The sequence below is a fragment of the Sorex fumeus genome, unplaced genomic scaffold (assembly GCF_029834395.1).
Source record: "Sorex fumeus unplaced genomic scaffold, SorFum_2.1 ptg000061l, whole genome shotgun sequence".
Lineage (NCBI taxonomy): Eukaryota > Metazoa > Chordata > Mammalia > Eulipotyphla > Soricidae > Sorex > Sorex fumeus.
In genome coordinates this window covers 27,194,069-27,209,149 of record NW_026606118.1, presented here as the reverse complement: position 1 = coordinate 27,209,149, position 15,081 = coordinate 27,194,069, and the positions used below count along the sequence as shown (strand labels likewise).

The following is a 15,081-nucleotide window of genomic DNA, read 5'->3' as shown; positions in this document are numbered from 1 at the left end:
AGCATTTTTAAATCCCACACCCCATAATGACATTTATTGATGCCCAATATATTAAAATTTAGAGGAGAAATCAACATGTACCCCAACTGGGGTACAGAGTGCACTCCCTGGGCTTCAGAAGACCCAGGTTAGAAACTGGCTGACGAGTCCTGTTTACAAGAAGAGGTCCCAAGACTCTGGTTTCTTCAAACTATAGTAACCCATCTCTCTGTTTCCCTAACATGTCAGCTATTGCATGACATTCTCTCATTTAGAAAGTGGTTTCAAGATGGGCCTGTTATCATTATTATTTTGCTAAATAGGAGGGAGATGAAATGACTCAGACTCCAAATGGTATCAAAATTGGAATCATAAACTATTTGGATATATATATGAAATATATATGTATATTTTGATAGTTTGTGATTGTTTCCATTCAAATCTCAAGACTTGAGTGTGTTTTGTATTGCCTCTTCAGGGCCGGAGCGATAGTACAGTAGGTAGGGCACTTGCCTTACATGTGATTGACCTGGGTTCAATCCTCAGCACCCCACATGGTCTCCCAAGTTAGCTAAAGTGCAGGGCCAGAAGTAAGCACTGAGCCCAGGCATGGCCCCCAAACAAACAATAAAAATATGTATTTCCCTCTCAAAAAGGGCCTGCTACTGCAGTTGTGTTGGAGACACTCTCGCTTACCCAGCCTGGGGTACCCCACTGGGAAGTCTGTGGAGTGGCTGTAGATTTGGAGGGCATGCAGGAGGATGACATGACCCCAGAACAGGGTGATACCCACTCCCCTTAGTCTGCAAACCTCAGATTTGAGCTGCCCCTATCACATGCCAGCACCCAGTGTCCTTCCCTCCCCAACTCCTCCTTCTAGAAGTGCCTGATCCCAGTCAATAGAAAGACAGAGAGCATGCAAAGCAGTATTGGAAAATGGTCGTTCCAACTGAACCTCACAACTCCAGAGGATACTAAACCAGTTTCTTGGACTGTAAGGGGCAGGAAGGGAAGGTCATGCATATCTGAATTTCCTTTGCTTTTTTGTCCCTCACTAGAATATTCACCTACTATAGCCCAACAAAGGTCCAATGAACTTACTGTTTTTCCTCTAAAACAGCATATGAGGTGGAAGCAAATTTGAATGATTCCATTCTAGTTATTCTGTTTCTAAGAGGAAGCCTTTGCTATCTTTCAGATTCTTTCCACCTGTTTAATGCATGCCTTCCATGGCCTAGTTAACTCGTGAGGGCAGAAAGTTTTTTTTTTTTTTTAATATGTTCTGTGCCCTTCAGATTGAAATCTCCTAATTCACAGAGACTTCTACACAGTAATAACAGACATACTAATGTCCATGACAGTGTTTACACAGCATGTTCATTAATCACATTGAACAAAATTACCATAGTCATTTTGCCAAATAGAGTTTGCTCGCTTGCTTCCAAGTAGCATGTCATCATTTTCTCCCAGGCTCTTTGAAGACGCTACGGACAAGTTGAACCTGATGGCGTTGGGAGGTTTCCTTTACCAGCTGAAGAAAGCCTCGCAGTCTCAGCTTTTCCACTCTGTCTCGGATACAGTGGATTACTCTCTGGCCATGCCAGGTAATGCTCTTCCTGAAGAAATGGCCACAAGGTTGGCAGTCCAAGTCCAAGTCTTGGATCCCTAGAGCAGAGCCAGGTTGTAGCCGGGATAGCCCCCAGCACTTCCAGTGTGGCCCTGTTGGTCTCCAGCACTACTGGCCATTAGCGCAGCTCTACATCACCAGTTCTGTTCACTAAACCTCAGACCCGCACCAGTGAGCCCAATATTGCTGGCAGCAGACCTCAGACCTCTGGAGTATTTCTTGAAAGGTCCTTCCCCAAAAAAACAAAGCACACTGAGCCTGGAGCAATAGTACAGTGTGGAGGGCATTTGCCTTGCACGTGGCCAACCTGGGTTCGATTCCCAGCATCCCATATGGTCCCCGGAGCACTGCCAGGAGTAATTCCTGAGTACATGAGCCAGGAGTAAACCCCTGTGCATCACCGAGTGTGACCCAAAAAGCAAAAAACAGAATGAAAAAAAGCCACAAAAAAAAGCATGGTTTGTACTTATCCTGGAAGGTCTTGGGGCCATGGGGAGCCGGAGAGAAAAGTGAATCCTGCACTGCGTATGAACCCAGGACGGGTCCTCTCTGGGTGAGCCCACACCCAGTAGGGCTACTAGCTCAGCCCAGTAATCTTTGCTTCTCATCCTCTCTCTGTATCACTTTCGAGTCTGAGCCTTCTCGCTCTCACGGTCTGGCCTGCCCTTGTAGGAGAGGTAAAATCCACCCAAGACCGCAAAAGTGCCCTCCACCTGTTCCGCCTGGGGGACGCCATGCTGAGGATCGTGCGGAGCAAGTCCCGGCCACTGCTGCATGTGCTGCGCTGTTGGAGCCTGGTGGCCCCACACCTGGTGGAGGTGAGTGGGGGACACCCAGGGAGCTGGCCAGTGGGCGGTCCCAAGCTCTGAGCACTGCCCCATGCCCTGCTCAAACCCCAATAGCTAACATACTGCCACAGGGACAGTGCTCCCTTGTGTTCTCACTGACCCTTCCTCTTTATAATTAACTATTGCTAGTAGCACTTGAATCTGGGCCTTGTTCTACATCACGATCACGATCATCCTGTTGTTCATCGATTGCCTCGAGCAGGCCCCAGTAACGTCTGTTCATCCTAGCCCTGAGATTTAAAAAAAAAAAATGCCAGATTCAAGGCTCTTTCAGGATTAGGAGAATGAGACCCATCATTGTTACTGGTATTTGGCTTATTGGGTACGCCACAGGGAGTTTGCCAGACTCTGCCATGTGGGCAGGTAACATTTGGTAACCTGCCAGGTTGTCCAAAGTAAGAATGAGATAATAAGATGTCTTCCGGGAGCTGAGTTTTATAGTCTCTAGGTCTTGGCCATCGATGGGATTACATGGCGCCGGGGATCAGATGGTGGGTGTGACCCCTGCCTTCTGGAAAATGGAAGATCTGGGTGAAGGATGCTCAGCCCTGATCCGAGCAGGCTTGGAGATCTCAGCCCCGGGACCCGCATGGCTTTGTTCCTCTGCCGGTACCTTCCTGCCTGTGGAGAGTGGTCTCAGCATGGTGGTGGCTGGTTCTGGAGGATTTTGGCTGCCGCAAGACTTCGGGTGTTTGGGGCGGGGAGAGAAACTCAACCCGCCCCCCCTCCAAGGGGCCCCAGCGAGGACAGCCAGGCACGGGGGCAGGAGACTCTGCGCTGTTCTCTTCCAGGAGCTGGGTTTTATAATCTCTGGATTTTGGTTTTTATAGTTACATGAGAACAATGCCTTTGGTTCCTCCCAGACTCTCTCTAGAGCTCATTAGACCCAGGGCAGTGCCCTCTAAGGTGAGGAAGTATTTGTGCTTGTTTCCCAAAAGAATTAACACCAGGACCCTTCCCACTCTGAAAAGCAGAGCAGCTTATGTGCCTAGTTACAGGGTCACTGCATCAGAGCATCTCTGTTTGCAATGGTCAGCTGCTTCTGAAGGTTTTTATTGTTGTTGTTTTGAAATTTTTTAAATTTTAATTAATTCATTTTATTGGGGTATTGTCATTCACAACTGTTTTGAAGTCATTGGTTTATAGTTGTGGTGCTAGTACATCAATTCACCATTTGTTTCAGGACCCTCCACCATTTGTTCCATGGTCCCTTCTACCCTCAACCCCACACCCCACTTTCCAACTGCTCCAGTTCCAGTTCCTGATCCTCCTCAGTTCCAAGTTCTGGTAATATAATGCCAGGATTTGTCTCCTTCAGGGATTTTCTAAACCCTCACTTTGTTTTCTTGTATTCTGCTTAGGAGCAAGATACTCCAATATTTATCTTGTCCTTTCCCACTCATTCAGCATGACATACAATCCCATCCAATCTGCAGCATACTGCAAATTTTTCATCTTTTCTCATGGATGAGTAATATTCCATTTTGTATATATTCCATAGGTATGTTCATAAATTTTGAAATAAATACAAAATGAAATCCTTCTAAATAGGAAGGGTAAAGCAATACCCCGTTTGGCAATGGTAAGTTTTCTTATAAGCTCTGTACTGCTTATCAGGGATATATCATGAAATAAAGTACTTAGGTGTAATTTGTTGTTGTTATTTTTTGGTGGGGGGGCACATCTGGCAGTGCTCAGGCCTTACTCCTGACTCTCTGCTCAGGGATCACTCCTGGCTGTGCTTGAGGGACAGTATGTAGTGCCAAGGATCAAAACCACATCAGCAATATGTAACACAGGTACCTTTCCTGCTCTATTATCTCTGCAGCCCATTGTGGGTGATTTAAGTCACTAACCTGAGAACATTTTAGGAAGGAAAGAAGTAGAAAAGAACAATGACTTATGGGAAAGCCATTCATCAAGCTTACCCAAAGCCTAGTGACAGCTGTTTATTTAGCTCCTGATTCTTTGGGTCATAAACCTGAGCAGGACTCAGCTGGGCTAATCTCGGCTGCCTTCCTCGGGCAGTTGTGGCCAGCTGGTGCAAAGACCGAATCCCAGTGTTTCACAGTGGCCTTGAGTGGGAGCTGTGGCCAAACGATCCTCCCTCCATCATCTCTCATCCTTTGTCTGATTAACCCTGCTTGTTCGATGGCTAGTCTAGGGTTCCAGAGGAAAGAAAGAGCAACAACCCCCTGAACACTTCTACTCTTCGGTTCTCTTCTTAGATAATATTTACCATCATTCGCTGCCAGTGCCAATCACACATCCAAGCCCATGGTCAGTGTAGGAAGAGACTCTGATGGGGACATAGGCAGCATAAACTCTGGCCCCCTTAGAACGCTGGTGGAACGATCAGCCCAGTCACTGAGCAAGGACAGATAATCCATCTAACCTTTCTACCTTTAGATCTGGGCTAAGACTGAGACCATGGGCAGTTCTAGGGATAGGTTCAAATCTCTATCCTACACCCCAAGAAAACTGTTATGCTATAGGGTCTGGAGTGATAGTACAACAGGTAGGGCATTTGTCTTGCATGCAACCAATCCGGGTTCGATTCCCAGCATTCCATATGGTCCCCCGAGCACTGCCAGGAGTAATTCCTGAGTGCAGAGCCAGGAGTAACCCCTGAGCATCACCAGGTGTGACCAAAAAAGAAAAAAAAAGTTCTGCTACAGGTGGAAAAAGAAATTAGTGGAAACGGGCCTTTTTCCAAACATGTGGTATGAAATTGTAGTGACATCTGATTAGTGGGTTGGATTATTAAAAATGCAACGTCATTTGCTCTGTTCATCTGTACTGTCACTGTCACTGTCCTCCTGTTATCCATCGATTTGCTCGAGTGGGCCCAGTAACATTGAGAGACTTGTTGTTACTGTGTTTGGCATATTGAATACATCATGGGAAGCTTGCCAGGCTTTGCTGTTCAGGCGAGTTACTCTTGATAGCTTTACGGGCTTTCTGAGAGGGGCAGAGGAATTGAACTCAGGTCGGCCCGGTCAGCTGGCCGTGTGCAAGGCAATGCCCTATCCACTGTGCTATCTCTCCAGCCCTGCATCTGTACTGAACCCTGAGAAATGCTTCCTCACAGAATTACTGCCACTGTCCCCCTAGAATGAGGTGGGGGAGGAGCACTTTGAGCATGCAAGCTCTTCTCTCCTGAAGTCCTGATGTCCTTCCCTCTGTACTGCAGGCCGCCTGCCATAAGGAAAGACATGTATCCCAGAAGGCCGTATCCTTCATCCACGATATACTGACAGAGGTCCTCACCGACTGGAACGAGCCACCTCACTTCCACTTCAACGAGGCCCTCTTCCGACCCTTCGAGCGGATCATGCAACTGGAGTTGTGTGATGAGGACGTCCAAGACCAGGTGTGTGTGTGTGTGTGTGTGTGTGTGTGTGTGTGTGTGTGTGGTAGGCATTTGAACTAAACGAAAATCTCAGTGCTTCATGGATAGGCCACTTGAGGGGAACCCAGTGGCTAGTGGAATGAGGGGATGGTGGCATGTGTCTCACTGCTTCTCTCCCAAGGGAGAGGGATTCATTCAGAAGACTCAGGGACAGAAATTGTGTTGAAAATGAGACAGGAAGGGTCGGAGCAATAGTACAGTGGATATTGCCTTGTGCACAAGCAGATCTGGGTTCGAGCCTCGGCTCCCCAGATAGTCCACTGAGTCTGCCAAGAGTTATCCCTGAGCGAAGAGCCAGGAATGATCCCTGAGCACCACCTAGGATGGGTCAAAACAAAAAGTAAATAAATAAAAATTTAAAAAGAAAGTGCGAAAGGAATAAAAAGGTGCATTGCAGAGGAATTGGGGTAAGTTGACCTGAGACTAAGAACTTCTTCTGAGTGGCTTTTTATTTCTCCCTCCTTTGCTTCTTCCCATCTTTGAACACTCTGGGTTCCACCACCTGCACCTGACTTGTGCATGTACAATCAAACTTTTGGATTCTTCCCATGATTACCTAAGGGGAACCTCTGGGGAAAAGGGTATACAGATGAGATTAATGAGACAGGGTTAAAGGTCAATGCTTCGTGCCCCCCCTTAAATGCTTCCTCAGGCAGGAAGCAGTAAATCAACCCCGTGAAACCTCTTTGGGGATGTAAAAAACCCAACCTTCCTGTATTCCAGCCCATTTTTGCTTCTGTACTGGGAAACAGCAGTACAGACCAGGGCCAAAACATGATGCATTTTTAATCTCCTCTTCTCATTTGCATTTCATCATGCCCAGAATGGTTTCTACCTCAGAGACAATGACCAAAACATGCATTAACTAACCTTCACATCGGTGTGTCACAATCTCTCCAGCATTGTCCCATGGTCCCTTTCCCCCACCCCATTGAAGTTGATAAATGGATCATGTAAAGGTGGTACCTCCTGAATGAAATATTATTCATCAATTAAAACAGAAACGTTATAAGCCTTGGAAACAGCCCATTGAAAGAACAAAGCTGCTTACCAAAAATCCCCTCTATGTGATTGCTTTTCTGTGAGGAGTTCGTAATAGCAAATCCTGAGACAGAAAACACTGCTTCTAGAAGAAAGTGTAGGTGGAAGTCTTTAAGAGCCTGGGTTAGGTATAGGTGGAAGTCTTTAAGACCCTGGGTTTGGTAAAGATTTCATAGAAATGGCAGCAATGTGACCTAAAAAGGAAAATTGGATTAATCCACCTGCTCTTTTATAAGCCTGGGCCAGTTCACCATCCTTATGCAACCTGGTGGTCTCCTGCTTCAGGGGGATTGCTGAATCCAGGGGATAAGCTCAACATCACTCTCTTCCACGAGATTGCTGCTGAGCTTAGCGGGCACCCAGTCCACATGGTACATAACAGCCCAGAACTCCTGGACTCGGGGCACCCTCTGGCCTCAGCTCCTAGGTAACTGGGACTACATACACACCGCTGCACCCAGCAAATTGGATGAATTGGGTTTCAATGTGATTTCTGCTTTGCAAAAGACTCTAATAAAAAAATAATAAAGACCAGTCCAACACAGTAAAAAGTTACTTGCAAATCATTTCATTTCAGAGGGACTCGAATCAGAACATAAAGAATTCTAGAAAGTCAGTAACTTTAAAAATGAGAAGGCACTCAGATAGAGAAGGGAGCACCAAATAAAGGGTGTTGGGAGGATCCTCCCAGGAAGGGAGCAGCCTGCTGAAAGTAGACTGTAGACCGAACATGACTGCCACTCAATGCCTCTTTTGCAAACCACAGCACCCAAAAGGAGAGAGAGAACAAAAGGGAATGCCCTGCCACAGAGGCAGGGTGGGATGGGGGGAATGGGGGCGTGGGAGGGATACTGGGACCCATGGTGGTGGAAAATGGGCACTGGTGGAGGGATGGGTATTTGATCATTGTATAACTGAAACCCAAGCACAAAATTTATAAGTCTACAACTGTACCTCATGGTGTTTCACTAATAAACATTTTTTAAGTAAAAGTAAAGTAAAGGCCCTCCCGTTGATCGTCGATTTGCTCGAGCGGGCCCAGTAACGTCTCCATTGGAGACTTTGTTGTTACTGTGTCTGGCATATCGAATACTCTCGGTAGCTTGAGTATTGAACATTTTAGCAAATATTTTGTAGAGACAGTTGTATAATATAAATTAAATTTAAAAGTATTTTATAAAAATGCTTGTGAATTTTTTTTCTAGAGGGAAAAAATGTTCATTTTTAGTTTGACATTTTAGGGCTGGAGCGATAGCACAGCGGGTAGGGCGTTCGCCTTACACACAGCCAACATGGCCGACCCGAGTTCGATTCCTCCGCCCCTCTCGGAGAGCCCGGCAAGCTACCGAGAGTATTCGATATGCCAGACACAGTAACAACAAAAATTTTTTTAAAAATAAATAATACAATTTCAAAATAATTATAAACATATAAAATCAATGTTTACATCACTAATATAAGAGGCTTTCAGTTTTTTCTTTGTTACATTTTCAAAAAAATGAGAGGGCAAAGCCCCGATTTCTGAAAATGAAAAACATATACAAATAGGGACCCAGGATGAACCACAGCGATAGTACAGCCAGGGCGTTTGTCTTGCACAGAGCCGACCTGGGTTAGACCCCCGGCATCCCATATGTTCCCCCAAGCAGCACCAAGAGTAATTCCTGAGTGCAGAGCCAAGAGTAACCCCTGAGCATTTCCAGGTGTGACCCAAAAAAGTCAGAAAGAAAAAAATGGAGAAAGAAGAAAGATAGCACAGCAGGTAAGGCACTTGCTTTGCGTGCCCCAACCTGGATCTGATCCCTGGTACCACATATGGTCCCCAAACCCCACCATGAATGATTCCTGAAGGCAGAACAGGAGTAGACACTGAGCACCACCAGATGTGACCAAAAAAGAAAAAAAAACGATTCTTCAAGAAAAGTACAAATGGCTAATGAGCATGTGAAGAGTTAGTCAACAGCATTATCATCAACAAAGTGCAAATTCATGCAATATGACTGTTCGGAGATTTTGATTTACTTCTGGCTTTTCTTTTTCAGGACAATTAACCCAGACTTGGAAAGCCAAATATTATACCAACCTTTACAGAAATTTTCTCTCTTTTCAAATAGGAGGAATGTTCATCAAGGCTAGGCCCAGGACTACAGGCCTGAACATTTGATGCTCAGGGGTCACCAGGCTATACCCTACAGGTGTAGGGAGTCATGGAGTCAGGAGGAGAACATGCAATGCCAGAGATCAAACTCGGGGCCTTGCACATGCAAGGCATAAGCACTACCTCTTTTTTCCCTTAAAAAAAAAAAAAACAGGGGCTGGAGCGATAGCATAAGCGGGCAGGATGTTTGCCTTGCATACTGCCAACCTGGGTTTGATTCCCAGCATCCCATATGGTCCCCTGAGCACCACCAGGAGTAATTCCTGAGTGCAAAGCCAGGAGTAACCCCTGTGCATTGCTGGATGTGACTTAAAAGCAAAAAAAAAAAAAGATAAACAGATAAACAGTCACAGAGTTGTTCATGAATGGGTTTACCAGGGTACATTTCCCACCAGGACTATTCCCAAGTTTCCCTCCCACCATTTACTGCCCACCCCACCACCAGCCTGACAGTATGTCAGACACTCTTCTCTCTCTGTCTGTCTCTGTGTCTGTCTGTCTGTCTGTCTCTGTCTGTCTGTCTCTCTCTCTCTGTCTCTCTGTCATTATGATCTGCAATACAGGTTCTAGAAGGTGATCATGTATATCCCTTTACTACTTCCAGCACTCAGTTCTTGTCTAGAGTGATCATTTCCAGCTATCATTGTCATAGTGGTCCCTTCTCTGTCCTAACTATTCTCTCCTCCAACCTCCGTTTTTGGCAAGCTTCCAACCACGAACCTGTCCTCCTGGCCCTCAGTTCTACTGTTCTTAGGTGTTAGTCTCATACTGTGTTTTTTTATATCCCACAAATGAGTGCAACCATTCTCTCTGTCCCCTGCCTTCGACTTATTTCACTTTGCATGATACTGTTCGTGTCCATCCATTTATAGCTCTCTACCCCTTGAACTCTCCTCCCTGTCCTCTCCCTTGCTTCTCAGGAAAGCGTTTTGAGTGCCACCTCCATTGTCTCTGGCAGGTCGTCACCTCAATTGGTGAGCTGGTTGAAGTGTGTTCCACCCAAATCCAGTCGGGATGGAGGCCCTTGTTTAGTGCCCTGGAGACAGTGCACAGTGGGAACAAGTCTGAGGTGAAGGAGTACCTGGTTGGCGATTACTCCATGGGTAAGGACATGTGCTGATTTTGTATGGTGAAACTTGACTGGATTCGCTTAATAGTTTGAACAGTTTTCTAGCCGGTTGCTTATGTTTTTCTCAAGACATGACCTTGTCATCCACAGATACTGCTCCATCTTCTTTTCCAGTCTGAATGTGCTGTATATATTTATTTTTCTTGCCTAATTGTTCTGGCTACAACCTGCATGGGAAGGGGGAGAGGATGCGTGAATGTGTGGCAGGATTGTGCCGAGAGCATTTATTCTTTAGGCCAATTTTTATACATCAGGAGAAATTGACACTCAGGCAGACTGATATTCAGCCTCTTATCAGAGGAAAATGATCTGGGCTAGGAGCAGAGACACAAGTTCTGAGTTCTGCCAGCAGCATAAGAGCTCTGATCATTATCATGCCCTGCTCTTATTGAGAGATTAGAAAAAGGGCTGAGAGCTTTTCCTTATTATCCTTGTATAGCTGTCTAGGCTTCGTTCATAAAACCAAGAAGATGAGCGCTCTAGGCTCACTGCTGAGAAGCAGATAAGAATTACAACACAGGGAACTAAATTAGGGAGACTGGGTCTGGCTGGAGATGGGTAGGCACCCACAAAGCTCACTCAAGGACCAGGGGATCCCAGGACAAGCCTGCCTTCAGAGACCCATCAGAATTTGTGGCACTCAGCACAGTTATGCCAAGAGTTATTATATGGGGCAAATCTATTATCTGACTTACAGCAAATGCATACTATGTTGACATAATACAAACAAGTCAGATCATAAAGAAAAAGAAAAAACACAAGCAGGGTTTGAGAGGCTCTCACCCTCTCACATGGCTTCCCACCCAGAACTCTTGTGCCTCTGTAGGACAAATATATTGTGTGTGTGTGCGCGCACATGTGTGTACATGCTTGCATGTGCGTGTGTGTTTCTGTTCAGTGACCCAGCAGAGGGTTGGTCAAGCAGGTGCTGTCTGCCTACCTTGTTCAGAACTTCCAGCTCCCAGCAGGTGTTGCAAACAATCCAAGTTGTTTTAACAGTCCCGGCATCATGAAGCACCTTCATCAGTATGGTTACCTGGGAGAGTTCAGAGAGTCCAGTTCCCAGATGCCCACCAAAAGCCAACCCTGCTAAGTGTGAAGGCTTGTCAAATTTTATTTCATTTAATTTTTTAATTAAAAAATAGTTTGAAATAGAGTCCGGAAGACAGATCAGAGGATTAAAGTGCAAACTTTGCAGGTTAGAGGCTCAGGTCCAGCATGACTGGGACCAACTCCTGAATACTGCCAGGTGTGACCCCCAAATCAAAAATAACCATGTAGGGGCTGGAGTGATAGTACAGTGGGTAGGGCGTTTGCCTTCCACATGGTCGACCTGGGTTCAATCCCCGGCATCCCATATGATCCCCCAAGCACCATCAGGAGTAATTCCTGAGTGCAGAGCCAGGAGTAGCCCCTGACCATCCCTAGATGTGACCCAAAAAGAAAAAAAAAGTATTTCAAGTAATTCACATCTCTTTCAGTTGTTGTTACCGTGGCTAGAGGTCACTCACACTACCTTGCGGTTCCCTGGAGACAGTACACTGTGACAAGGGGGATTCCAAATGACTGAGCTGGGGCTGGGCATTTGCCTTGCACACGGCCAACCTGGGTTTGATTCCCAGCATCCCATATGATCCCCTGAGCACTGCCAGGAGTAATTCCTAAGTGCATGAGCCAGGAGTAACCCCTATGCATTGCCGGGCACAACCCAAAAAGCAAAAAAAAACCAAACAAGCAAAAAATGGCTGAGCTGTTCAGAGCATGCTCAGTGCACATGGCAGGGAGAAGATGCTAGATTAAGCTCAAGCCCCACATTTGCAAGGCAGATGCTTTGCTACAGTACCATGACAGAGCCCTGGGCAGGGCTTTCTGTGGACGGCATTCTCAGACTCTGTGATTACTCCTCTCGGCAACAGTTTGACTGCATTAAGATACACCATTAGGGATTGGTCTGAACTTTACTTTTCTTAAGTGTCCAGAGATTGTCAAAGATCCTCATTTCTCTTGGGTCCTACCTAGTGCCTGAGCCTGGCCTTCCGCCAACTTGGCCCTCATCTCTGCTGAGCTTTCTTCGGAGCCTCCCTGCAAGCAAGGCTGAGAACTGCAGACAGAGCTGAGAGCTGCCAGGCTTGTTGTCTACTCAGTAGCCCAGGCGATTCCCCACTGAGTTATCCCAAGCTCCAGGCAATCTGCTGGGAGTCGAGTCTTAACTTCTGGAAGATTTTCTTTCCAGACAGGCTCACTTCTTGGTGGACTATGAATTACTAATGCAAATGAACTGGACCAAAGTAACTCATAGTAGGGGAAGACCAATAGTACAGCAGGTAGGGCACTTGCCTTGCAGGTGGCAGACCCAGGTTCAAACCTTGGCCCCACATATGGTCCCCTGTGCCCAACCATGTGTTATTCCTAAGTGTAGAGTCATGAGCAAGCCCTGAGCACTGTCAGGAGTGACTCTGAATAAATAAATAACCAAACACTCTAGTGTCAGTGAAAATGATGAGATGAAGGTTTTCTCTTTTTGTTCATTTTGTTTTTGTTTGGGGGCCATACCTAGTGATGCTCAAGTGCTTACTTCTGTATTTGTGCTCAGAGATTACTCCTGGTGGGTTCAGGAGACCATATAGGGTGCCAGGGATCAAACCAGGTTGCTTGCATGCAAGGCAAATGCCCAATCCATCTGGCCCTGTGCAGAGGAATCTCTTTGGGTGGTGGGATGGCACCAGAACTTAAGTGGTGAGACTATAGGTAATTATACACATATGGAGCTAAAACCATGAAACTCTAAAATAGTGACAACCAATGATAAATAAATAGGAAATTAAAATTAAGAACCAAAGAGCAAAGACTGGGAAGGTACGGTGTATACTTAATATAGGTGTTAAGGCATATGGTGGGCCAACTCTAGATCAATTACCAGCACCACATGGTCTCACTAGCATCCTAGGGTACAGTCCCGGGGACCTCCAAGCACTACCAGGTGTGGCCCACAAGCCCTGAGCACCACTGACATGGCCTGATGAGCACCACGGGGCCTGCACAGAACCACATCGAAGGCCCTTGTGTTGAATCACCACCAGCCTGTTGGTCAAGAACCATCAGGAGAGCCGCCAGGTCTCCTTAACATCCCTCAAAAGACCTTCAAAAAATAGTTTAAGACCAGACAGAAGACTTTCCTAGAATTCTTCTCTCTTCCTTCTTCAGGAAAAAGCCAAGCTCCCGTGTTTGATGTATTTGAAGCTTTTCTCAATACCGACAACATCCAGGTGTTTGCAAATGCAGCCACTAGTTACATCATGTGCCTTATGAAGTTTGTCAAAGGACTGGGTAAGTGGAATCCTCCTTCTGTGCCTTGTAGCTCTTGTAGGCCCTAGCCGCCAGGATGGCTTACATGGAAAATTCTAGAAGTAGGAACCACTGACAGCCCAGTACAAGCATTCAAACTTCCTAGGTATGAATGGATTACCATGTGCTGTTTACTGTAAAAGCAACTTGTATTTGGTCCAGGGTTGATATTTTTTATTGTATTCCAGGAGTAACTTTGTAATTTAGAACACGTCCAGTCTATATATTATTTTGCTCCAACGACTCTTTGAATTGGAATATTTAGTATTCCGTTTGGCAAATGCCTTATGCAGGAAACTACTCTCCTGGATTTCACAGAGCTAGTAAACTGAGTCTGAGTTCCCAGTTCCTAAACAAATTAACATTGCCCCACTCAACCTTATTAATCATAAATATATTTTGGAAATGCAGCATCTACCTTCTTTGACAGTGTATTACTTTCAAGGGAAACCTAGCAGATTTTATGCTCTGCATGAATCAGAAGCCAATCTAGGATACCAATCATAGGAAGACTTTAAAGCAGAGGTTCTCAAACTGATTTGCATGCCATCCCTTTTTCAGAAGAAGAATCACTCATTCCACCTCCAAAATCTACCTCCTTTAATCAAACAGAGAGTGCCCTCTAATTTCACCCACTGCTGTCAGCCCACCTCGGGACTGTCCAGTGCTTCCCCCTCCCCCAATGCCTGCCTTAAGTGTGAACCTTTGCAGGCATGAGAAAAAATGCAGGCCTTACTGAGAGAACTCTCACCCTTGCTGTGGTGTGTTTCTCCCAAATTCTTGCGCATTTGCACTTCTGATACCAGAAGGATGGGTTGTCCCCACACTGAGTCATTCCCTGTGATACCAGCTGGGTTGCTTCAGTTCAGTTCTGAGATGTAACAAAATTAAAGTTCTCCCTGATCCCATGATACTGTACTTCCCCCTCAGATGTTCATCCCAAATAGTAGGGCCCCATGTTCCCCACCACTTCTGCCAAGAGTTCCCCATACGCTCTATACTTTGGTCTTGAGAATTTGTTAGAAAACTGATCAAAGGGCTGGAGCCATCACACAGTGGATAGGGTGTTTGCCTTGCATGTGGCCAACCCAGGTTTGATTCCCAGCATCCCATATGGTCCCCCAAGCACCAACAGAAATAATTCCAAATTGCAGAACTAGGAGTAACCCTTGTGCATCGCTGGTGTGACCCCAAAAGCAAAAATAAAAATATAAAAGAAAACCCATCGAACCCAGGGAATTCTGGTCATTAAAGGATATGCTGAAAGGGGGATTGACACACAGCTGTGTTCACTAAACCTCAAACTCTCAGAACGCCATACTTCAGGATTTGTATGGATGCTTCATCCCATAGGAATGATTGATCAGTCACTCTATTCCTCTGCTTCTAGTCCCTCTAGCCTCTGGAGAATGGAGAGTCAGTGGCAAATTCCAAGACCCTGATCTGATCGCTGCTGACTTGGGCTTTCAAGCAGCAGGGTCCCACCCCCACCCCATTGGTCCTGTCATTAAATCAAACAAAAACTCCTGTCACCCAGGAAAT

The 15,081-nt window shown here is 45.9% G+C and overlaps 1 protein-coding gene across 1 annotated transcript in view; it reads left to right on the top strand.

Moving 5' to 3' along the window:
- The window catches only part of ARFGEF3 (ARFGEF family member 3), a 171,985-nt gene that overhangs the window by 128,541 nt on the left and 28,363 nt on the right, over positions 1–15,081 (top strand). Inside the window, exons 20-24 of the mRNA XM_056125974.1 lie at positions 1,450–1,583; positions 2,279–2,424; positions 5,648–5,827; positions 10,024–10,168; positions 13,399–13,521. Coding sequence (XP_055981949.1) covers positions 1,450–1,583; positions 2,279–2,424; positions 5,648–5,827; positions 10,024–10,168; positions 13,399–13,521 — 728 coding nt within the window. The remainder of the gene's footprint in view (positions 1–1,449; positions 1,584–2,278; positions 2,425–5,647; positions 5,828–10,023; positions 10,169–13,398; positions 13,522–15,081) is intronic.